Source organism: Notothenia rossii (assembly GCF_949606895.1).
Source record: "Notothenia rossii genome assembly, chromosome: 10".
In the NCBI taxonomy this organism is placed as follows: domain Eukaryota; kingdom Metazoa; phylum Chordata; class Actinopteri; order Perciformes; family Nototheniidae; genus Notothenia; species Notothenia rossii.
This window is the reverse complement of record NC_136908.1, coordinates 49,328,906-49,354,263: the sequence shown is the minus strand read 5'-3', so window position 1 is coordinate 49,354,263 and position 25,358 is coordinate 49,328,906. Positions and strand designations below refer to the sequence as shown.

Here is a 25,358-nt window from a genome sequence, read left to right as displayed (position 1 = left end):
CTTATATGTCAGATTCCTCCGCGTACCACTAGCGGGAGCTGTACCACAGGTTGAGAACCACTGGTGTGGTGTAGACACATTATTCATCCAACCACTATAATTTAATTTATGCTCATTCATTTCAATCACAACTGTGTTTTCTCCGCAGAGGATGCCATTTCACTCAAGAAACTCTCAATTGAGCTGCCTCGTAAGATCCCTCTGTTAAATCCTTCAACCATTTTAGTACCTCTGAAACCTGTAGACTCTAAATCAAATTTACCCTTCTGAATTGAGAAACATGTTAAAACATGTTTAGATATTTGTGTGTGTCTGGAAGTTAGCCTTTCAATACAAATAATTATGTTCAAAATGTTCTTACTAACTTATTAACATACTGTACACCCATTAATACAAATATTTTTTCTTAAGGTTAATTATACGTTAGGTATACGTTTTGGTTTTTCAATCAGTTTTTAATCCATATCCAATACTTTGTTTTATGGTAAACAAATAGAATACATTTTTTTTTTTAAATCATAGCTTTGATTCAGAATCCCTTGGACCAATGCTTGAAAATCTTTAATTGCTTGTTGTTTGACTCTTTGAGAGTGTGTGCTTGCTTCAGTGGACTTTACAGTACTATTACTTATAATATGCTGTAAATTTCTCTCTGTCTTTGTTTAGATGATAGCGTCCCTGTGCCAGCCATGGGGAGAAAAGACTCAGGTAATAAAAAGTGGTAGCCAAAAAAGACTCTTACCGTAATTATGTTCACCTTTTCATTCACCCCAAGAAAAAGTTAGACCGGTACCAAGAAAATCCTATCGTCACTCAACAAGTTTTCTGTTATAGCTGATCAAATGGAGCCTTTCTAGTTATTAAGCATAATCATCAAAAGGTTCATTTTTCCTCAACAATATGGTGAGCAAAATAAAAAAGACTATTCTCCTGGATTGTCATACGCCCAACTCTCTCAGACAACGTTAGAACACTAGATTCAGACAGCAACTATTCAGCAACAGTGTGATTCAACCAAATTCAACCCATTGCAACGGAGACTGGAGAATGTATCAAGAGAATCCGTAATTTACATAATACATTTATTTTGCTGAAAATGTCCAACAAATGCGATCTCTTTTGCCAATGAGGTGGCATTTCTGCCTTTCATAATGTCTGTTTCATGCTTTCAATGTTGCAAAGCGCTTATATTCTGCTGGTGTATGAGGTCTGGTGGCTGAAAGTGAGAAAATGTGTCTGTCTGTCTGTATTACTTTCTACTGGTAAGACTTTCAGATCCAATTAAAAGGTGGGTGTATGAACTCCTCAACTGTACTGCTATATTCTTTCCTAGCAGAATGACTTTGGAGAGCACTTTGTCATGTATGTCTTTCTCCTGACTGAGCAGTGTGGTCTCTGGGAGACGGCCAGGGCCCAGATGACCTGGAAAAGCCTATTGACAGCCCACCAAGGTCCACCCTACTGATAGAGAGTCCACAAAGCGCCACTATCCTTGTGGGTGAGTGACAGCACAAAGAGTTAAAGGTTCTCTTTGAAGACATTCGGATCATCAATACATCAGCAAACGGAGATGTGCTATGTAAAGATGAAGTGGACTAATGTTTACCTGAGCAGAGAATGTTATCCAAGTTTATCTTTGCTTCGGTGATATAGCCTCTCCAGTCTTTGTGCTAAGCTAAACTAATTGACTACTGGCTCTAGCTTAATCATCCTGAAAGGACAGATATGACTGTGGTATTGATCTCTGGAATAAAGCCAATAAGCGCATTGCATAACATTTTGAACTAAGTCTTTAAGAAGAGGGGCAAAAGGGTCAGTATAGTAGAATGTCACAATAAAGAGATAAAATCAGAGCATAGTGCCTCACTGTGACGTTGATAGGTTATTGATTCGAAATCTGGTATTGTTGGAAAGGTTTTTTTCTGTAATCACATTATATTTCCTGGGTCTTAAGGTGGAGACATCACCTTTGTTGCCAAGGTAGAGGCCAAAGATCTTCTCCGCAAACCCACTATCAAATGGATCAAAGGAAAATGGATGGATCTTGCTAGCAAGACAGGAAAGCACTTACAGCTGAAAGAGACCTTTGAACGACTGACCAAGGTATTGTACAACAAGTCCCCAAGCTATCCCAACTCGATCTCATAGTAGGTGCTTTTAAGCCAGTTGTTATATATCACTCCCTGACAGATTCACACATTTGAGATGCACATCGTCAAGGCCAAAGACAACTATGCAGGAAACTACAGGTGCGAAGTCACCTACAAGGACAAGTTTGACAGCTGTTGCTTTGACTTGGAAGTTAAAGGTTTGTTTAAGCATAAAAGTCTATATATTTAATGTAATATGTCAACAAAGTACAGACTAGCAGATGTGTTGTTACTGTCTTACAGAAGCTGAGGGCTCACAGAATTTTGATATCCGATCAGCTTTCAAAAGAAGGTAACGAAAGAACTTTCAACAAAAAACCGCTACGAATTCAGTATGCGACAGTACAGTATTTCATTTTTTCACTTCAAATAAATTAACTTAGTATTTATTTCAGGAAGCAAGATTAATACTAATAAATGCTCCTGAGAAGTGAAGAAAAGAACAAGTGTGATACATATTTCACTTTCTGGTGATATTTTTGTACGCCATCTAAGTGTGACGGTTGTAATAATATCATTAACCTTTCTCGAAGGTAATTACAACTCAAGGTGTAATTAAAGGCCAACTCTTGCATTTTAAATCTCCCTCCAAACAATGTGTCTGGAAAGCAATACAAAGCATTCCAGTTTTACAATCTTGCTGCTAAGTAATGTTGCTTCAACATTGCAGAAAGACTGTAGCAATATTGCCTGGGACCGCTCTTGAAGTGTCTTACACAAAACACCTTATTTGAAGCTTTTATCCATAAAGACTAAAAAAGTGGTTTTGTGTAAGCATTAATCAGGTGTTAGCGTGGAGCTAATGCATCGATTGACGTCAGAGCTTTTGCTTTGTTCTGCTATTTTAGCATTGTTTTATAGTGCCTGCAACTGTTTCAACTGATTGAATCTTCATTAATCTCTCCTTGGTAACAACAGCAGTGAAGGACAAGAAGATGCAGGGGAACTTGACTTTAGTGGTCTCCTTAAACATAGGTGAGAATCGCATCCCGACCCTGAGTGGATTATAGGCACTTTTTCAATGTGCTTTTTTTTGTCTTTCTTTCAATTTTTTATTATTTTTTATTATATCAAGCTACTTTATTTGTGTCGCACGTACATTTTTACATATGATACATTATGGCTTACCAGAGGTTTTCAAGGTCTGACACTATGGCAACAACTACACACCATCCCTTTTGAAGGGCAAAACATATTGATAGTGCAGCCCGACAAAATATTTATTTTCATGGATTTTGTCACTCATATTGTTAGAGACAATCATGCATTGGAAGTCAGAGAATTAGATTCCAATATCCAATATAGCTATGTTAGATTTAAGTAAATTGCCAAATGTTTTATTAGCAGTTCCTGTTTGCAATTCAATGATACTGTAGAAGTACAGCCAGCTATTACTTGGATTACATTCTGGACTCTAAAGGAGTCTTTATTCTATGATATCTAAGCTGATTGATGGACATTCATTTTGCGACAGACAAACGTACATGTAAAGTAGTGTAGTCTGATTTATCTGAGTTTTGACTTTGAGAAGGGGTTCCGATTTATGAAGGGGCACCTTACAGTTTGAAAACCTCTGGTTTACCAAAGCTACTGTGGTGACTCAAAATAAACACCATATGATGCATATTTCAGATAAGACAGTGCAACGTTTAAGGTACAAATACTCCTAAGCAGTGAAATTGTTCACTAGCAACATTATCCATTTATTTTTGGGCTTGTTTCTTCTTCTCCCCTACATATTCAGAAATCAAAGGTTAGTAGAGAGAAAATCATAGGTTTTAAAACAATTAGACCTTACTGCGGGTGAGTACTGTAATCCTGTAGAGTCCCCAGCATGACATGTAGCTCTAGGAATTGGACGAGCAAGAGTGTTGGCCTACTGTAGTACGGTAACACTTCATTTGAAGGCAGCATTCCTAACCCCTCTGTCAGCAATCAGAAATGATGGAAATGGGCCTTGCGTCATAAAGAACCCGAGGTAATAGATCTTCATCAAGCCATGAAGTCAAAGACCACCTTTATGAGGCACAGTGCACCATTTTGGATCATTTATGATGTGCTAGTGGGCCATAGAGAAATGATGCTGTAGAATAGTGTTATCTCTACATTGTCGTCTTATTTCAACTTAGAAATATAAGGCAAACATCACCATGTTTATTTCAGCTTTCTACATAATTGCCTGAAAATAAACAGATAAGAAATACAAACATAGAATGGAATAATATTGACGCTATTCACCTACAATCTTTCGGACATTTGGGAAAATGTCTACGAAAGAAAGGGCTGTCTGAATGTTCTTTATGTAAACTAATTGATACACTCATGTTTAGGGCGGCATTTTAATTAACTTTAATTTCACAAAACTAACCTCTTTAATATCATAATCTAACGGTGTCAGTGCAGTTCTGAAGTGATCACTCAAACCAACAAAAAAACAAAGGGATGGGCCAGTTCATAAGAGAAAAATGAAAGATGTGAAAATTCGCATTAAGAATCTTTGTTTCAGGTTTCCCCTAAATCCCTGCATGCTGCATCATGTTATATCTCAAAGGAGTTTAGCATTACAAGAAGTGGAACGACACAGCAAAATGGAACCAAAAATGTGATCAGATAACTGATCTGCTCTTGTGTGCTAATTTAATCACACAGCACTGATACAATCTTTTTTTCATCTTCCACACTTCCAAACTAAAAGAACCCACCTCAAAGTTCTTCCTTAATATACATTAGTTCCCATTTCCCTTTCATCCCTCGATGCATGCTAGAAACCTTTAAAAGCCATTTTACAATCATTATTGTGGAATTATTGGCAACCCTAGATGTTAGAATATTATAACAATAAGAACATGTACCGTAATATCTTTTCAAATCTGCCCTATAAAAACACACATATACTTGATGTATTCAAGTCGGTTGGTGTATTTAACCAAGTCACTGACCTCAGAACAAAAGCTAGTCCCGTGATTGTAATTCCTCCCAGTTTTTTCCTGCACACTTCCAAAGGAATCCTAGTCCATAGACACGTGAAAGGCCACAAGCAAACTCAATTAACCCCCCAATAATTCTCAGTAATTTAGAGGGCACCGCTGTGTTTCATGTTACAGTTAACATTTGACTGCAAAGACAACCTCAACACACAGGTTGATAGCTCACCATGCCCATCCCTTTGTGTGACATGTCCCGAGGAACGAAATAGGATATGCTAACCAAAAAATGGCAGGGCAGGAACCAGGAGAAATGAACCTAGTGAAATAAGCAGTGATTGTAAAGCTTAAAGATATGCTTTAATGACCCTTACTCGAGAGGTTATTTAGTAGTTCCTCAGGACACGTTGCGAAAAACACCTATGACTCCGAAACCTCACATCGTTCCCTCGTATCCGGCACCACTAGGGAGCCCAAAGCGGATGAAGGTCCAGATGTTGATGTGTGGGAGATCCTGAAGAACGCCCGGCCAGATCAGTATGAGAAGATTGCCTTCATGTATGGCATCACAGATCTGAGGGGTCTGCTGAAAAGGATGAAGAAGATCACAAGAGTGGAGAAGAAAACTGAAGGTAAATCAGTTTCTTCCACATTTTTGAAGTGCTCCTTTGTTGATTATCAGTCTTTAAGCCTGGTCAGGACGGGATTTGTATCTTGTTGTGTCTTTTTGTGACCTTTGTTTAATCTTTTCAAAGCTTTTGCCAAGAAACTGGATCCAGCATATCAGGCAGATAAAGGTGGAAAGATCCGCATGGTGGTTGATCTGGCTGACCCCACAGTTGAGCTGAAGTGGTACAAGAACGGACAGGAAATCAGATCCAGTCCAAAGTATGTCACATTGTTTTCTACAGCCTTGTTCTTTGTCTTGTCCTCTTCAACAGAGCACAAATGAAACGCATGTTTTTTAAATGCGTTTCAATTTGTGACACCGCCCTTCTGCACCAGTTTTCTGATTTTATGTGTTTTTGCGTAATGTTTTGTCACCACTCAAAAGCACAATGGTTCACGTTATACACTTTTCATTCACTTTCTTGAGCGTTTTACAAATACACACACAGAAATACTTTTATTATAACCCAGAGGTGACTTAATAAGTATTTCTGATGTCTCCAACCATCACATTTTCAACACAATCGTACTTATGTCCAGCCATAAGTACAGTGAACCAGTGCTAGTCAACAAATAAACAAATGTGGCTCTAATCAGTTTCCCAAAAGCCTGACACACTTAATTAGGAACATTATAAATTCAGAATCACAGGGCTATATAAAGTAAAAGACCCCTGAGCCACATTTGGGTGTAAATGCAGTGTATTTTTCAACTTGTGTAGTTAATTGCCATTGACTACTATATATGTCCTCCTCTGTACATGAAAAAGGTGGTACTTCCTTTACAGGTCTTTAACCAAGTCTGGCTTTGGAACATATTAAATAAATGCTGATTCTCATTTAGTGTTAGATGTCCATAAAAATCATGTACTTTCATAAGTTATTACCACTGTAACAACAACAATCTATGATTAGGTAGGTCTCAGTATTTTTTGTTTAAATTCTACAATTAAAGTATTTATATTTATATTGTGTAACTTTATTAATTAAATGTGGGTGTAAAAAAACAGTGACTTCTAGTTAAAGTTTGTATTGACTTTGGGAATAGTGTTAGTGACTATTAACATATTATAATAATAAAATGTAGTGCTTATAATAGGGTAGCGTATTACTCCGGGCTGATGAGGTTAATAGTAGGGTATAATACTGAATTGAGCGATAATGATTATGTAACTAAAAGTGTTTAATATAAAAACCCTGAAATATATTTCAGCTGAAACGTCTAGTCCATCTAAGCCAAGCCAAGTTAAAGCCATTTGGGAGGTTATTGCCATTTTCTGGTTTTGGTCTCGAGTTGCATTTTCTCCAGGGCTCCCTAGACCGAAGACTTTATTATCTAAAGAAAACTCTATGTGTCTTTTGACACTATTTTCTGACGAAATAAACTCTCCAAGACATGAGGTCTCACTGTCTTTGTCTGTCTATCTATCTATGTGTCATATCATTATGCTCTTTCCTGTCTACTATACTCACTTCCTGTACACTGCTTCGGACCACTCTGGCTCACTGCTGACCTTAAGTCAAAGAAAGTAAGTCCATCCATACAGTTGATTCTCCCTTCTCCATATCCATGTTTTGGTGTGATCCCACCCCTCTCTCAAACCTGACCCTTGGGTTTGTGAAGTGAACTTGATGCATGCTGATTACATTTATGATGTTTATTTTGGTGCTGTACATTTTAATTCTAGGACTATTTTTTATTTTGCTGTAGCCCAGTCTTTGCTTCCGATACATCTTCACTTTTTATCTTACGATGACTGTATTGTGTATTGACTTAAACAAACTGTATGTGAACAGTGGTGTGACTAATAGACTTCCTGTTAAGGTATATCTTTGAGCATAAGGGCACACAAAGGATTATGGTCATCAACAACTGCTCCTTGAATGATGACGCAGCTTATTCTGTAGCTGCTGGAGACGAGAATTGTGCCACAGAGCTGTTTGTCAAAGGTACCCTGATTAACTTTTCAGTTTGACCTAATTAGGTTTTTTTGTTATAAGAAACGTGTTTAGTTTCTTCTTCTATACTCCTCCTATAGAGTTGCCAGTTAAGATAGTTAAAAACATTGAGCCGGTGAAGACCACAGTGAACGAGAGGATTGAGCTGGAGTGCGAGGTGTCAGAGGAAGGCGCTCAGGTCAAATGGTAAGACTTATTTAAGATGTTTGTTTAACTACTTTTTGCAGAATAAAACAAGGGATGGGTTTGCCAGAATAAAGACAAATGATAAAGGAAATAATGTGTTTACCTCAGAAAGCTCATCTAGAATGACAAGCAGGGATAATTATTTTTAACTGGGTGCAAGTTCTACTTCTTATGCTCTATTTACTGGCGGTTTAAAGCCATGCCTATAATGCCTACTCCTGATGAACTAGCAGATGGAAATGCATCCAATTAACATTTCTGGAAACCCAACTAATGATCTGATGACACTCTATGTCTATGTTGAGATACATGACATCTGTAAGTGTTTAATTTTAAATGCTTCTCCTTCCTTCAGGATGAAGAATGGTGTTGAGGTTCCAACTGGAGTGCGCTCCAGATACCGAGTTAAGTGTGAGGGAACAAAACATTTCTTGGTGATTGATGACGCCTCCCGGGAGGACACTGGGACATACTCCATCATGGCTACCGGTGGCACATCTGAGGCCCGCATACAGGTTGACTGTATGTAGCATCTGCGCCTTTTTCATAATGTCTGTTTTCGGAGGAATCGGTATTAATACTGTGCCATATTCGGTTTCGCAACCTTCTTATATTTATTCAGTGAAACCGCTGAAGATATTTCAGGACTTGCAAGATATGAAGGTGATGCTGGGGCAACCCATCAATCTGCACTGTGAGATTTTCCCAGGCAACGTCGCAGGTCGTTGGTACAGGAATGGACAGCTGATCCAGCCTAATGACCGCATCAACATCGTACACAAAAATAAGTATGTAACCTCTGTTAAGCTATGATCAATCGTAATCAAATTCACACAAATGCTAACTAACATCATTTTGGTTTTCCAGGGTCCATCGTCTTGAAGTTGCGACCAGCACTCTTCATGACACAGGGGATTACACTTTTGTGCCTGAGGGATATTCACAGAGCCTCTCTGCCAAAATTCACATCATTGGTACACAACCTATGCTCTGTTTATATATGGACATCATACCAAGTAAGAACACCTTAACATAGTTTTATTTTAATTGTGTGATTCAATTTTCTTTAGACCCACCGAAGGTGCACTTGGAGAGTTTGAACTTTCCAGACAACACAGTGACAATTGTGGCAGGAAACAAACTTCGCCTGGAGATCCCCATTACTGGAGAACCAGCGCCCAGGGTGGTGTGGATGAAGGGAGAAAGGGTGAGCTTTTGTCGGTATAAAGTATAAGATTTGCATTATTTATTTTCTTTAGTCTTTTTGGTTAAGGCTAACAAATCCCAGGATAAGACTAAAATCAAAAGTATATACATTTTCTGTTCAAGACAGATGCATTGACTTTTACTTCACTTTCAAGGCTGACATACATATCTGTCTCAATTGCCTTAGGTGATTCTTGAGTCTGGCCATCGTGTCCGAGCTGAAACGTATGGCGACCAGACCAGCCTTACAATTGATGTAACAGAGCGGGAGGACACAGGCAACTACAAGATAGTCCTGCAGAATGAGGCTGGTGAAGCAACAGCCAGCGTCAAGGTCAAGGTTGTAGGTAAATGTTCACAAAGTACTCTAATCAAAAGACCATGTTCAGAATTAAGAAGATGTCTCTTGAACTGTTGACGTGGTTTTGTGTTGTCTGCAGACATCCCTGACCCTCCGGAGGCTCCCTTGGTCCCAGTTGTTGGCGGTGATTGGTGCTCCATGACATGGGAACCACCAAAATATGATGGAAGTTCTCCAATATTAGGTAATCAGGCCTTTTTATTATTCCTGCAGCTTAACTGTTAAACGTAAGTAGTTAAATGACAAGCTTTTCTGCGGTCCTCTAAAGGCTACTACATCGAGAGAAAGAAGAAACAGAGCTCCAGATGGATGAGACTGAACTTTGATCTGATTAAAGAAACATCCTTCGAACCCAAGAAGATGATTGAAGGAGTGCCATATGAAGTACGGATCTTTGCAGTTAATGCTATAGGCTCGTCCAGGCCCAGTGAACCATCCAAAGCCTTTACCCCTCTCGGTGAGTAGCCCAAATGACTCCATGAAAATCCAGTTAGCAATCTTAACACTGGCCTTTGAGCTGTTACTGTCAATAATCTGTCCAGGAAAGTATTACAAGCAGCTTCAGTTTATCTTATAACCGTTTCATGATAAGGGAGGACATTTAAATGAGTGGGCCGGTGGTAGTGCATGTGTGATCTGCCCTTGCTACCCCAGCAACGCAGCTGTTCCTCCGCATAGCCCACCATCCCAAGCATTCTGACTGTGACCTCCACTGGACGCGCAGGAGCTTTAGAGGATATTAAGTATGTCTTTATAATGGCTGCCAAATCATCTGCAGATTAGAGGTTTAGGAGATCAGGTCTGTCAGAGGGTTCAATAGAGGCTGATTCAGAATACAAGAATAGCTGGAAATAGCAGGGACTAAAGAGATCTGACAAGCAGATTTATAGCATAACAGCCAGAAAAAGAAAGGCGCCTTTATGACTTGCCAAAATGAAAGTTTTCCGATCTCGTTCATACCCATTGTTGGAAAACAAATTAGAAATGGTGGTCATGACTTGTGATCTCTAAAACCTTTATCTCCCCTCAGCTGTGACCAGTGAGCCAACAATGCTGGTTGTGGACGATGTCACCGACACCACAGTTACAGTAAAGTGGCGTCCTCCTGAAACCATTGGAGCTGCCGGTCTGGACGGATACTTAGTGGAGTACTGCGTAGAAGGAAGTGAGGCAACTTCAAATTTTCCAAAGGCCCTGACAAACTTAGATTTTTGGCTGTTTTAGAGTAAAGTGGGAAATATCTTAGGAAGTTAAATGTTGTTTTTTTTAAATACACCCAAACAGTCTACGTAGAGATTGTAATAGTTTTAAGAAGCTCAATGCAATACGTGGGATAACGACATTTTTGGACAGGAAAACATTAATATTATTGCACCTGTTTTAACATACATAAAAAAACAGATGTAGTTTTGTACAAAATTAAAACAAGATCAATTGTGGAAAGAAGCAACCAAATTACTTAGTTGTAAATGTGTGGGGAGAGGGGATTTGAGATGCTGTTTGACCATCCGATAAAGCATTCATGGCAACAATCTAAAATGCCTTATTATACATTCTGACACAGTGTGACATCCAATAAACCTGTAAGATCAAAACTGTTGCATAGTTTGTAGGGTTCTAACGCTGTCCACAAAAATGTCAGTGAAGGCAGTTAACATTTTCTTTTTCTACAGCTGATGATTGGGTAGTATCCAACAATGAGTTGACCGAGAAGACCAAGTTTACCATCACTGGGCTGACTCCAGGGACTAGAATCTTAGTTCGAGTCAAAGCCATCAATGCTGCCGGAGCCAGCTCTCCACGGACCCTTCAGCATCATGTCATGGTCAAAGAGGTTATTGGTGAGCTCCGAAAACGGTTGTGGAGACTTTTGAAAATGCATTTCCCCGATATAGCTTGGCTCAGAAGTTGATCGTTTTGTAGGAAAACATTTAAACAAACATTGATTTTGACACTCATGGCCGTTTGCTCCTCAGAACCACCCAAGATCCGCGTTCCCCGACACTTGAAGCAGACATACACTCGTAGAGTTGGAGAGGCGGTGAACCTCGTGGTGCCATTTATGGTAAAGAAACTCCCATCGATTCCATATTCACTTTATCTCTAAGCAGCATTTAAACTGTTTGTGATGTCCACAGGGCAAACCCAGGCCAAAAGTCAACTGGCTGAAAGAGGGCCAGCCCATAGAGCCTACCCACGTCAACATCCGCAACACAGACTGTGACAGCATCATCTTTATCCGTAAAGCAGAGCGCAGCCACTCCGGAAAGTATGAGATGACTGTTCAAGTTGAAAACCATGTGGACACGGCCATTCTTGACATACAAGTTGTAGGTGAGTGTAGTCTTAAATGGCAGTGCATTTGGGGTTTCCTCAAAAGGCCCTTCAAAAGGTATTTAAAGTTTTAAATAGTATGTTTATGCTGTAGACATTAATGTCAGTTAAAAAGCTTGTTAAAATATGTATTTAAAATTCATTATTATTTCAATTTCAATTCGTAATTTAGTCATCTATCATTCCATTTTGCATTGTATATTGAATTTTGGTTTGACAAAAGGTCTTTGAAATACTTTTTTTTTTACATTTAACTTGGTGAACCCTGCATCAGCCCAACAATACTGTTGCCACAACAAAACATATAAATGAATGATGATCATGATGATGAATGACATTTTGTTCTGATTGGTAGACCTACCTGGGCCTCCTCAAAGTGTCACGATTGAAGATGTTTGGGGAGGAAATGTAGCTCTGGTCTGGACTCCTCCAAAGGACAACGGCAACGCCCCAATAACAGGCTACACCATTCAAAAAGCAGACAAGAAAACAATGGTAGAACATCAATTTGAAAGTGTATACTAAACTGACATTTCAAATAACATGGATTCAATATTTACATTCACTTGCTTCAATACGCTTTATAGGAATGGTTCACATGCATTGAGCACTACCATCGCTCATGCATCACCATCACAGAGCTGGTGGTAGGGAATGAGTACTTCTTCAGGATCTTTGCTGAGAACATGTGTGGCCTAAGCGAAACTGCCACGCAAAGCAAAAAAAGTGCCCTCATCGTCAAAGAAGGTAACATTGACTGTAATATTAGCCAATGGTTACTTATCATTTCTGATGTGGGAAAATGCTTCAAAAGTTAGAACTTTGGAACAAATCGAATGCATTTAACATGTTGAAAATATCAATAGAGTTGTTGTTTCAATTGGTGACTATTTTATCACAGCTGTTATCTAAAAGGTACTGTCAGTGATGTTTCCACCCTAAAGTGAGCCTCATTACAGCCTCACTTTAAAATCGAACAGGGGTCGGGTAATAACTGACAGGCCTTTTGACAGTAATGTTTCAGACTCAGCTGATGATAAACAAACAAACATTGTCTTTCCCTCATCACTCAGGGAATTTCCCACATGATACCGCTCAGCGTCAGTATCATGCACAACCCCATTCCTTTACCCTTACCCCAACAGGCATGCAGGTGAAAACGCACGAGTTCACGGACCACGACTTTATGGAGGCACCAAAGTTCACACAGCCGCTGATCAACACTTTTGCTATTGCCGGCTACAACGCTACTCTAAACTGTAGTGTCCGTGCCAATCCAAGGGTAGGTGGGAGGACCACAGGTATAAAGTCGTGTATGAATATATTACGCTTTACACTCGGGTAAATAGAAAAGTTGATTATCATGTATTATAGCACTGATACTTCCCAGTATTTAAAAATACAAAGCTAGTATTATAACTAACTTCTCAAGGATGGCTCCAGTTAGTTTGGATCTTTCTATTTTTGTTTTGTCTTGGCCATCCTTCCCCTTGGTCATACTTATATCGTATTGACGAATTTCTTGTCTGGCCGCAGGCTAAAGTGGTCTGGATGAAGAATAAGATAACCATCCTGGACGACCCACGGTACCGCATGTTTAGCAACCAGGGAGTATGTACTCTGGAAATCAGGAAGCCCAGTCCCTACGATGGCGGCACGTACACTTGCAAGGCCGTCAACGATCTGGGTGAGGCCCAAGTGGACTGCAAGCTGGAGATCAAAGGTTAGTGTGGACCAGGAGGCGAGCTCAGTGTGCCTCCCTGGATACCCTTTTGTATCTGAGTCTGGTTTCCCAAAGCCTTTCAACTTTCTTGTTTTATTAGTTTATACTGCCTCTTACCAGTGTCTACTAATAATAAATGTAAAAAACCTTAGTTTTATCCTCTAAAAGAGACAAACAAATTGATTATTTTAAATCTAAATTGTCACTTTCTAATGTTTATAAGGACACAAAGGTGGCTATGGGAAAGCAACTCCCCTGTTATAATGTATTATCTGAACTGTGCGTTATAGTCTACCAAAGGGCTGACCAAATAAGAGATGGACATGTAAGTATCTGGAAAAGGTTGCACAAGCTATTCGTAAATTCATGGCCATGGTTGTATATAAAGTCTTTTTGGACTTCTTAGAAACCTTTAGCTAGTTCCTGGTGATTACCTAAATTGGGTTGCACCATTGAAAATTAAGGAATGTCTTAACTGCAGCTGTAGACAATAGTATTGTGTTCATTTGTTGCATCCAGTATCATCATCTAATCTAAAGCATTTCACTTAAAGCTTTAGGAAACCAAATTAAGTGTATGTCAGATGTGTCAGCTGTATAATCTCTTTTATTCTACACTCTAAACGGGTTATATTAGCAAGCCAACGTTAACTGTCAGGTAATTTAATTAGCTAACACTGTGTAGTTATTTATGAATAAGTAAACCCTACATAGGAACTAGTCTGTGTAGTGCAAACCATTTAAAATATACTGATGTTTCAATCTCCACTTGAATATGAATTTATGAACAGTTGGTGCAACCGGCTCTTGGACCACATTTTCAAATTAAGTGCAAATAATAATCTGTTCATTTGTGTGCAGTGCACATAATATCTGGTGACACTTCCCATCACCACCACATGTAGAGGTTTATCCCCTGTGTTCTCACAAAACTCTGTCCAGTCCAGTCCACCTGGTCATCTTGTTCATCATCACAACACAGTCTGTCCCCAATCACAGCTCTGTAGGCATAACAAGAGCAACTGTGATGTTTTGTGTTGTCTTCGACTATTCTCCACGGATTCCAGTGTCCCCTTTATACCACAGTTAACTCCTCATATAAAAGAGTTCAGTAATAAAAGCTAGAGTCCCTGGTGCACACATATAACTCCACGTAAACATTTTGTTAACCCCTCTTCTCTTCTCTCTCCCCCAGTCCAAACTCAAGAATTATGAATGTATGTTCTCATATAAGGTAAGCTTTCATATGGTTTTGGCATATGAAGCTTATGTCATTCATTATGCATCTTTCAGCCCGCTAATAACCTCGCTTTTCTCAGTCGGTGGGACTGCAGCAGCTTTTATCGCCATGAAAGCAGTCCCAGAGAAAGAACATGTGCAACCGGGCAGTAATAAAGCAATGTTCGCATGACAACTTTGCTAAATTATTCCCCAGTTCTGCTTTGCTGGCTTATTTTAACAGTCCTGTTTGGAAATGTATAATTGATTGCCATAGTCGTTGGTGTGAAATGGAGTGAGTTCAAAGACTACCTCTCATGTATTTTGTGCAACAGATAAGGTAAGTAAACCGTTTTGCAAACTTGCTAACATTTTCTGAAAAATCAAGAGCTGGGAATGAGTTTTAAGTTATGTTGACTTGAAAAATAAAATCAAACAAGATTGAAACAAAGCATACTAACTGGGTACACTGGGTATTATCCACATTAGGTTTGGAAGTGATTGATGAGTTGTGTCTGATGTATCCGTTAGCTTATAGTGATGGGATGTAACATGTACACTGAGGTTTTGAAATAAATGGAATATTCGGACAGTTAAGGAAGTGGTTTGCTATAAAGATGAGAAAAATAATACAAATATCGCATTTATCCATTAAATATGAGTCAGTATATAATACATTCATTTTTATATCTACATATATATATTTTATATGTATTACTATAGACGCATATGTGTATGTTTTATTTTTTTACTCTACAACATTTATCTGATCTATCTAGCAATCACTGTGTATATTTAATACTAAAGACAATTTATTATCCTCTAAAATGTATGATTTCAATCTTTTTACCGAGTAAACGTCTATTGATAATTTACTTAGGGATCCAAGTGCTTACACAACTGTTAGTATATTGTGGATGACTAAAGACAGCTTGATTAACCTGGAACTTTTCAGAGATGTGTGACCTGCACTGTATTTCAGTGATTTCCTCGCTTCTGGTGCTGCAAGCCTGTGCAGGGCAGAGATTTACAAACTGAGTGTGCATTGAGTAGATCTCTGACCATCTTTTTTTCTCTCCTCTCACTCTTTATCCAGTGCATTCTTGCATTCTGCTTGTTTTGCTTGGTTAGGTTATTGCTCTTTCCTCCTCTTCTTCCTCTCTCTGCTTTTCACTTTCCAAATCTACCTCGGTCCTTCCCCAAGAATATTGTAAGAACGTTTTTCCTCTCGTCCCTCAGGAGGCTTCACCTTCTTCGAGCTCATGCAACGCGGAGTGCCCCTACACCTGATTGACAAGTATATGAACGAGAAGGTTGTGGAGCCACAGAAGTAACATTGGATAGACTGCTATGAGACACTTTTGCTTTACAGACATTTGCTGCCAGTAGTGATCCTCTTCTCTCTACTGCTGAGATCTGGAGGTTGAAGAGGGATGATGGCGAGACAGGCGGAGGAGCGTGGAGGAGGGGTCACTGCTCTGTGGTGTGGCATGCTGTGTGCAAGTTTGGAGCTTGTTCCCGTAGAAGAAGAAAATCCCTGCTCACTTCTGTCACCCTTTTGGGTTCAAAAGACTCAGCTCTGATGCATGCCAGCAGTGTTTTGGTTCTAAATTGTGATCATTTCATATAGTGTGTAAAAAAAACTAAAATATATACAATGCACATATAGAGAAAAGTGGCACACTTACAGTATTTACATGTTGGTTCTTGTTGGGAGTGTCTGTAGACGTTGATAACTTATTTCCTGGGTCTGAAAGAAGGGAAAAGAGAATGTATAAACAAAGGTTGCAGTTTTATGGTGTGTCAAAAATTATATAAGGGATACAATGATAATAGATCAGAGTAATGTTGGATACATGAACGTGTAGAGCCTTCTAAGACAATTCAAATGCATATTTGTTAATTTCCCCTTTTCTGTGTTGATCACTTATGTGTAAAATGTGAGAAAAATGTAGAGTTTACACTGGCATGAAACATTATTCTTTTTGATTCATATTTAACGTGAGGCTTGATTGATGCTCAGTCATATGTGCATGCCTTTACCTTTGTAATTATGACCCATGGATTACAATAAAAAGTCCTTTAAAAAAGTGATTTTTTTTTAACTACTCTTTTTAATTTGGATCTCATGTATTAGTATGACTAACTATATTAATTATGGTATAAAAAGTGGACTAAAACATTTGTAGTTGTGATAAGAGAATAACCTAGATATGCAAATATGGCTTCAAGCACAAAAATACAATACATTTGCATGTCATATATACAAACTGGTTCAAAAAAATCTATCTTTCTAATTAAAAAATGTGGGCTGTACACCACACTATGTCCTTAACCTCGTGAATCTATAAGATATTGAATTTCACTTCACCAAAAATGTACGCAGGAAATAATACTACTCCTTTAATACAATAATTCAAGTAATATAGATATATTATTTCATGATTTATAGTCCAAATAATTAAAAATAGTAAAAAGTAAATCACTGAGTATTTATTATGGGAATTTGCAGTTCCACTAAGTTCAAGTACATTTAAATTTGACTCATTTTAGGCCAAATCATACATTAATTTGGGATATTTCCCTCAGAATTAGTTCAAGGCAACACGAATTCAGACGTTAATTTCAGGAAATTAAATGCACATACATTTATTATCAGTTAACTTAGTTAAATACCGTAAAAACAACTACATTTTGTGAGTGGAAATAAATATTAATTATATTTTTGTATTACATTTTGCACTACAAACAAGGAGTGCACATCTTAATTACTTACTGTCAATTGAATATGCTGGAATTGATGGTAATACAGTTGCTTCTCCGTCCATGTTTGCTGACTTGTAGTGTTACCTTTGTTTTTTTACGTGATAAATGGAACATTTTGACATTTAATATAGCATTTAATGGTTCTAAACAACCTACATATTTGCCTAATGTTTTCATTTAAATTTAAACTTCCCGGTGCGCAGCCAAATGATTCCCTTCCGGATCCCCACTTCCTGTGGAGAGACGCGATCAGAAAGTATCGACATCTCATGGTTCCACTGTGGAAATGGCCTCGTCTAGTCACCTAGCTATAAATGCCAAATGAGCTGCTATTTTTTGGAGTTGGCCGAGAGAAGATAGCCCCGTCTAAGCCACTATCGGGCTGGGAGTATTGGGACGTTTACTACGGTAATAGGAGGAGTGACTAGGCAGAACAACAATGCCACATTTCCTGTGGCCAGAGCCGCTGTCACCCGCTCAACTGAAGCGGCTGGAGGAGCATAAATACAGCGCCTCGGGTCGGTCTCTGTTCGAGCCGCCGTGCCAGGTCTACTGGAACTGGCTCGTCGAGCAAACTCCGATATGGATCGCCCCAAACACCCTGACTATTGTCGGACTGATGATCAACATCCTGACCACCGTGGTGCTCGTGTATTATTGTCCCACGGCAACAGAGGAGGTGAGTAAAGCGACCTTGGCCAAAGTTTCTACAAGGAGGCTAGCTGCAGTTACCTTCTGTGGTACGGCCAATCCTCCATTCACAAATTGCGCAATTTAAAGTTAACTGGCCACCTACGCAAACTCCACATGTCTTAAAAGCCATATTTTGAAATATTGCTTGAGTCAGCAGTCACCTGGTGAATTCGGCATATATATGATCCTCACAGCTGCCCACCTTTTGATAATAATGTCACTTTATTATTAGGGTCACCCTGCTTGCTAGCGCCCACAGTGTTTTGATCAACCACTTCGGATTGTTGTTGTTCTGGAGTATGCACTGCTGTATGCATGACATTTAGCCGAATTAGAGACTTTCTCTTGATCAATATGGACACGTCTTAAATTACAAGGTGTCAAGTTTGCATGGCCACTTACAGGAAAAGACGCTTTAAATAGTTTTAAATCGGATTAGTTGTGACATTACTTCCCGGCCTCATGTAGTTTTTGCTACTGTCTTGGAAAGTTGTTATGCTTGACTTGGTGTGTTATTGTCTGCCCTGGCCCTCTTGATGTTGTTGATGATACAAAAAAACCTGACATTTAAAGGACCATATTTCTGCTCCTGTTCAGTTAACCAGTAGAGAGAAGGTTAACTAAGCATGAATGCTTAAGGTTGAGGTTAAATGGCTTCATGTACTTCTAATGTAGTAGTTATATATTCCTAAAACTGTAACATTAATGCAACATGCAACACACCTGTGACCTATGATCGAGTTAAACTGTCACCAGGTTCACTGTGGGGCAGGGACCCGTCCTGGAAATACATAGGTGTGTGAGTGAGTGTCTTTATCAGATGTAAACCTTTGTCCAATCTAACGGTGAGAACTTAAGTCCACAGTCCATGCAGCGCTGTCAAATTCCTCATGTGCAAAGGCATTTCAGTGCCCCCCCCCCCCCCCCCTTTTCATGTTTTAGCATTACATAAGAAAAACCTGGCCACTCTTCTTAATAACCTTGTGAAGGTATGACTTTACAAACAAACATATATTGTAGGACTTCACATAAACCACTGGACAAAGTTAAGATCCGCCCTGAGGTATGACCTGTGTGCTAACCCTAAACAAGCGGGCTCTGTCCCCATCAGGCCATGAGTCATTCAGGACATGGACTTTGGAGAAGACAGCAGGATCTCTGAATATTTAGGAAAGCATGAGATTCTTTCTCTGTCTGGAAACACAGATGACCTTTGTCTCCCTCTCACACACACTCTCAAACATACACAAATGCTCACACACACAATGTTGTGGTAAACACACTGTGTTGGCCGGCTCGAGCGTCCAGATGGTCTTTCACCTTCACCCCAGTTAGAGGAACTCTGGCCAGTCAGCTGGAATCCCTCATTCCCCTTATGCTGCACACACTCTAGCCCGGTTTCAAAACCTCAGCTTGAGTTTATGACAGATATACAAAACATTTGTAACTCTCGAAAACTCATAACCCCCCTCAAAACTCATAACACAAATACAAAGTGGTAAAATACTGATCAACAATTTAGTTTTTTGTTTTGTTTTATACAAACAAACTAAAGGGAAAATAATAATATCTGCTCTTTTCCATAGAAGTTTAACATTTTATTTCTAAAATAACATTCATATTTCAACACTATAATTAGTGAAATAAGCCTCTTTTTTTTCTCTTTAAATACATATTCAGGAAATGTCTTAATTTATAATTGCCCTATAAAATGTCAGAAAATAGCGAAACCCCAGTTTTTCAGTGTACAGGGTAATGCCCTCAAATGTTTTGTCCAACCAACAGTCAGAACAAATACTCCCTTTACAACGATATTAAAAAAGGTGAAAATACTCTCTATTGAGAAACTATTATTGAGGATTTTTTGATTTGATAACAACTTTAAGTGTGTGTTGCTCCCACAAAAACAAGGCTGAGGTCCTTCTTGTGAGCAGCTATTTATCAAAGGTCTCTTCCCCTCAGGCCCCAGCATGGGCCTTCATCATGAGTGCTCTGGGCCTCTTCATCTACCAGTCTCTGGACGCCATTGATGGGAAGCAGGCGAGGAGGACCAACAGCAGCTCGGCTCTGGGCGAGCTCTTCGATCACGGCTGCGATGCCGTCTCCACAGGTGCTCTACTCAACCCAAACTATTATTGCTTGTGTCTTATTAAGACTATTTAGAACCAGCTGCAGGGAGGTATATTCATTATTTGTCTTTTCTGTCTTTTGTCTTCAGTCTTTGTTGCTGTGGGATCATGCATTTCATGTGGAATAGGACAATACCCAGACTGGATCTTCTTCTGTGGTTTTATCGGGATGTTCATGTTCTTCTGCGCACACTGGCAGACCTACGTGTCCGGGACCCTCCGCTTCGGCCTGTAAGTCCCACGTTCAGGAGAATCCAGCAATACAGATGCTATGAAACCATTATATTGTTATTAAAAGCTATACCCTCACTCTTCTCTGTCACTTCCCCCACAGGATCGACGTCACAGAGGTGCAGATCGCCATCATGGCCATGTATTTGATGTCTGCTTTCGGGGGCGTGAGCCTTTGGCAATGCACGGTAACGGAGGACCCAACACCAACAGAAACTCTTTCATTTCACTTTATTTAGCAAACCTTTTTCTTCTCCCTTAGTTTTCACACCCAACAACTATCTAATCTCTTCCTAGTTTTTAGTCGTCATTCTAGCTCTTAAATAGAATTTGTGTTTTACCTTTACTCTGTGCTGCCTTTGGAGGCTTGACTTAACGTCACTTGAGAGAAGGTAAATATCGGTAGCTAACGCCATGGCAACAGGTCATCTATTAGACATGGTCTGGCTCAAAAAGCTGATGATGTCATCAGCATTTATTATTTGTTGCTTTGCCCTCCCATCACGCTCGGCATGCTTGCGGCTTTCATAGGAGCACATTTCTTCTTGGAGGGTTTGGGTCTCTTCACTAATTTGATGTGTTTCCGTAGTTGCCCCTCATCGGAGTGAAGATGTACGTCTTCCCCGTCATTGGCATCTGCGGCGGGGCCTTCTACTCCTGCTACAACTACTTCCATGTGATTTTGAACGGAGGTGTTGGCAAAAACGGCTCCACTGTGGCTGTAAGTCAACACACGTATTCACGCTTTTATAGCAGATGTGATATTGCGATGCATGCTGAACATAATTTCCTTCTGTTCAGGACACCAGTGTGCTGAGTCCCAGTTTGCACATCGGCCTCATCCTCGCGCTGGCCTTCATCATTTTCAAGAAGTCGTCCAGCGAGCTGTTCGAGCACCACCCCTGTCTGTATCTGCTCGCCTTTGGCATGGTCATCTCAAAGATCTCCAACAAGCTGGTGGTACGTTCATCTTGTCTTTAAGTTCTAATGATAATGATTTCGGTCATGGGTGTTATGGCAGCACCCGTGGTTACCATGGTCCAATCAAAGGCTAGGAATATTGGACCTACACTGACTTAAATACCTAGTTCTGGTATTGGTAACAAAGGGCTCGATAAACCCATTTTTTTGTCTTGTAGTTTTTCATGTTTCATCTGTTGTCTTTACTGAGGGACTTTAATACAGGATTTATTTAACCAGTGTTTTATTTCCCTCGTGTATCTCTGTAGGTCGCGCACATGACCAAGAGTGAGCTGTGCCTCCCGGACACGGCTTTCATCGGCCCCGGGCTCCTCTTCCTCAACCAGTACTTCAACAGCTTCATCGATGAGCACATAGTCCTCTGGATCGCCATGGTCAGTGTTTGACACTTGTATTGTAGTATTAACGCCTCATTCTTTTTGAAAGGGACCAACTCTAAAAGACTTAACACCCTTAACAATCATCAAGTTTAGCTACAGTTAATTTGAGTTTGTCCTATTCAGTTTAGACTAAAAATGATGTAGAAAAAGGCCAGATTTGATTCCTGAAATGTGGAAAAGGACTTGTTTTTTTATTCCATAGGGCTGTGTAAAATGCAGAATGTGAATCGCTAAATAACAAGTAGGGTCTGAGCAATGTTCACTACAGCTTGCAGGTTATGTTTGAGCACAGTCAGCACTGTGTGACTTTCACCTCTAGCGATCTTATCAGAGAGCCATAATGGATTAAGTTCAAAGTTCCTTTAAGGCCGATGAGATGACTTGACGTAAACCTTCTTCCATGATGCTTGTTAATTCATCTGGCTTCGGTTTAATACTGTAAGCTTTGACATGAAAGGATAAGGTCAAAAACAGGTTAAATGCACCGTTCATAATACTGTGATTTGCAGGGTGAATGTGGTAAAGTAGTACTAAGATAAGCATAAAAGTTGGCACATTTTCACTACTTGAGGTTCCAAAGTGCATGGAAAGAAGAGTGAAGAGGTAAAACTTTAACAATTGTATTTTGGACCAACGTGTTACTGCCTGTACATTTTATCAAAAAGTTAGGTTAGCCAAGACATGCTGGCAGTTTTCTTTTTAAAGCCGTTTGGTTGCATCACTTAAAGACGCACCCACACAGGTGTGACCAGTTCTTCTGGATGATTAGACCTCAAATCGGCACAGGTGTGTCCAGTAACATTAATTACACCCAGTACTGTGTGTGCTGGCTCACTGGGATACTAACAAGGATTAGGGGACATTGTTAATGTTATCACTTACACCTGTGATTTTACTACTAGGAAAAAGCAAAAGGAATGATAAAGGTGTTAGTAGTTGACCAAGGTTTAATCAGGTATATTAAAGGTGGGGTAGGTAATTTTGGAGAAACCAGCTCGAGTGCGCTAGAATTTGAAAATACACAACCGGAAGAAATCTGCCACTTCCTTACAGAGCCCCTCCTCCAACACACACGAACGCGCACATGACCAATGAGGGCACGAGATAAGTTTGTGCACAGATGGAAGGCTGACAGGCAGGTAGGCCATCAAGTTATTTTAGTCGGGCCGGCTAAAATGATTGGTCGTGCTTTTTACAGTACTACGGCTTCCACATTTCGAAAAAATTTTATGGAGGTTTTGTCAAAGCACTTCAGATATTCATTGCTATCGGGATGTTAAGAGCATTCCATGGAATATAACAAAAAGTGTATCTCGAGCCGGTTTCTCAAACTTACCTAACCCACCTTTCTTTTGTATTCTTTTTTGAATGCTAAATAGTTTCTTAAAAGTACTTATTTTTATTATCTTTATTTTAACCTACTATTGCAACTTTCTTAGATTGTTTATGTTCGCACCAGCAGACACCAAAGCAAATTCCTTGTATGTGTAAACTTACCTGGCTATAAACTTGATTCTGATTCTCATATAGAGATATATATATATACATAATGAATTCAGATGCTGATCTCTCCCATTCCCCATGCCCGTGTAGTGAAGTTTAATGTACATTTGTATCCAGCCTTTGATGTCTGATCGCCTCCATCTTCCTCCAGGTCTTCTCTCTAGTGGATCTCGCACGCTACTGTACGGGGGTGTGCCTCCAGATCGCCTCCCATCTGCGCATCCGAGTGTTCAGCATCACGGCGCAGAGCCACGGCAAGCACGACTGACCGGTTGCTCGGCGGGAGGAGGCGGGGGGGGACGCAGACCTCTCCCCGCTCCTGAAAGCAGGCGATGACGAGGATAGACCTTCCTCGGCCCTGAGCCACTGCAGCCTTGACAAAGTGACCACATCCGATTGAAACTGCCTCTCTCACAAGATGGAAACATAAAACCAACTCATCACTACAAACCAAAAAAAGGAAAAAAAAGCATGGATCAAGATATTGAATGAAAAAAGAACACGGAACCAGAGCTTCCCTCAATTTCTTCATTGGCTGTTGTAGCCAAACATATTTTAATTTAGACATCATTGCATGTTGTCAGAAAAATAAAGTTTAGATTGTTACATCTACTCCCTGCTTACTCTAATCAAATACCAAAATCTTTAACAGGTACTTTATAGTTTGGGCAAATATCAAAGCATTTATCTGCTTTAAATTGTGTTTGAAAATCTGTTATGTCATTTAAATACGTAAATATATAGAACTGCAAATGAGGTAAAGCTCTTTGATATATGCCCATACTAAATGCAGTACCTGAAAGTGTTCTTAATTAGTTTTTATTTATAAAATGAATGTTACTCAATCTGGCATTAATCAGGGCTTAAAAATGCAAATTTAAATAATAAAAACCTCAAATATTATCCAATGAAGTTTGCAATGTGGACTGGCAAGTTGTCAACGCGCTATGTGACGGGGCTACGGCCGGTGTTAGTGTTGAAACATTACGACGGCTTTTCTATCAGGCCTCTCATACAAACTTTTTATTCATGTTTTTATTCTCAGTTACTCGTCTCATATTGCAATCCTGGAAAAAGAACGTAAACACACTCACCTCAGCCTCTTAGAGCGCTGTCGCCTGATGAAGCACTAACACTCGACACGTACTGCTTTCTCTGTTCTTCTCCCTGAAGGGCTAATAGTTATTTGTGATTGTACAGAATTCAACTGAAAACGCCTTAAATATTTTTGTTGTAATTACTGTTTAACTTGTGAATATTTAAAACAGCTTTGTATGTGTTTTTTTTTTCTCCACTGAAGTATCATACCAGACAATAGTAATAACACGACGCTACTGGAACTGTTCACTCATGGTTTCTTCACTTATTGTGTCATGTATCGGTGAGCGATTCATTTGGTCCTTGAAAGATCTGTTTGATTATCAGTAATTTTGCATTGATTTAACATTACTGAGTTCCTGTAATCTGATCGACTCATTATTCAGGTTCATTTGGATCAAAAGGGATATTTCTGTAATGCCGCTTAACTATATATAAGGGTAAAGACAATGGTACTCTTGAGTTTTATTTTGGAGAAATAAAATGATCTTCCTCTGAGGTTCTGCTCCTGCAGGATATTGGACATTGAAAAGCAGCATGTTCTAAAAAAAAAGATGATTTTGCATAATTGACGATGGACTTTGGAACTATGCATTGAAATGTACGACTTTGATTTCAACACCATGTTGCACTGTTCAATAATAACAGTAAAACACCTTTCTACTAACAGAAACTGTATGGGTGGAAAAGATTGTAATAAAGAAAAATATTTTTCATGTGGTGCGTTGTTACTGTAGCTACTGGTGTTAGCATATTGGCGTTAGCATTTAGCTGAAAGCATTGATGTTCCTAAGTAACTGGAACTGTATGTGACAGAGCTGTATGTCTTGTTTTTGAGAAAGTTTGGAT

General features: G+C 39.5%; 2 protein-coding genes across 14 annotated transcripts in view; both read left to right on the top strand.

The window, feature by feature from the left end:
* The window catches only part of mybpc1 (myosin binding protein C1), a 31,811-nt gene extending 14,989 nt beyond the window's left edge, over positions 1–16,822 (top strand). For 8 of the 13 annotated variants that reach the window (XM_079652869.1, XM_079652866.1, XM_079652864.1 and 5 more), the window contains 27 exons: positions 149–190; positions 667–708; positions 1,388–1,498; positions 1,955–2,103; positions 2,191–2,308; positions 2,394–2,442; positions 3,069–3,125; positions 5,543–5,706; positions 5,830–5,962; positions 7,568–7,692; positions 7,782–7,887; positions 8,243–8,409; positions 8,510–8,675; positions 8,755–8,861; positions 8,958–9,094; positions 9,281–9,440; positions 9,534–9,638; positions 9,723–9,911; positions 10,485–10,619; positions 11,128–11,295; positions 11,431–11,519; positions 11,593–11,788; positions 12,144–12,283; positions 12,376–12,535; positions 12,934–13,070; positions 13,325–13,511; positions 15,968–16,822. In XM_079652869.1, coding sequence (XP_079508995.1) covers positions 149–190; positions 667–708; positions 1,388–1,498; positions 1,955–2,103; positions 2,191–2,308; positions 2,394–2,442; positions 3,069–3,125; positions 5,543–5,706; positions 5,830–5,962; positions 7,568–7,692; positions 7,782–7,887; positions 8,243–8,409; positions 8,510–8,675; positions 8,755–8,861; positions 8,958–9,094; positions 9,281–9,440; positions 9,534–9,638; positions 9,723–9,911; positions 10,485–10,619; positions 11,128–11,295; positions 11,431–11,519; positions 11,593–11,788; positions 12,144–12,283; positions 12,376–12,535; positions 12,934–13,070; positions 13,325–13,511; positions 15,968–16,062 — 3,434 coding nt within the window. In that variant the 3' untranslated portion in view covers positions 16,063–16,822. The remainder of the gene's footprint in view (positions 1–148; positions 191–666; positions 709–1,387; positions 1,499–1,954; positions 2,104–2,190; positions 2,309–2,393; positions 2,443–3,068; positions 3,126–5,542; positions 5,707–5,829; positions 5,963–7,567; positions 7,693–7,781; positions 7,888–8,242; positions 8,410–8,509; positions 8,676–8,754; positions 8,862–8,957; positions 9,095–9,280; positions 9,441–9,533; positions 9,639–9,722; positions 9,912–10,484; positions 10,620–11,127; positions 11,296–11,430; positions 11,520–11,592; positions 11,789–12,143; positions 12,284–12,375; positions 12,536–12,933; positions 13,071–13,324; positions 13,512–15,967) is intronic. The other 5 variants (XM_079652859.1, XM_079652870.1, XM_079652868.1 and 2 more) reach the window with 1 other exon arrangement.
* An 896-nt stretch (positions 16,823–17,718) lies between these two features.
* chpt1 (choline phosphotransferase 1) lies at positions 17,719–25,225 on the top strand. The gene is made up of 8 exons (XM_079656363.1): positions 17,719–18,173; positions 20,150–20,297; positions 20,406–20,547; positions 20,651–20,735; positions 21,137–21,268; positions 21,349–21,507; positions 21,777–21,902; positions 23,563–25,225. The coding sequence occupies exons 1-8, from the start codon at positions 17,934–17,936 to the stop codon at positions 23,677–23,679; spliced, it is 1,149 nt and encodes a 382-aa protein (XP_079512489.1). The 5' UTR covers positions 17,719–17,933; the 3' UTR covers positions 23,680–25,225.
* The last annotated feature ends 133 nt before the right edge of the window (positions 25,226–25,358 follow it).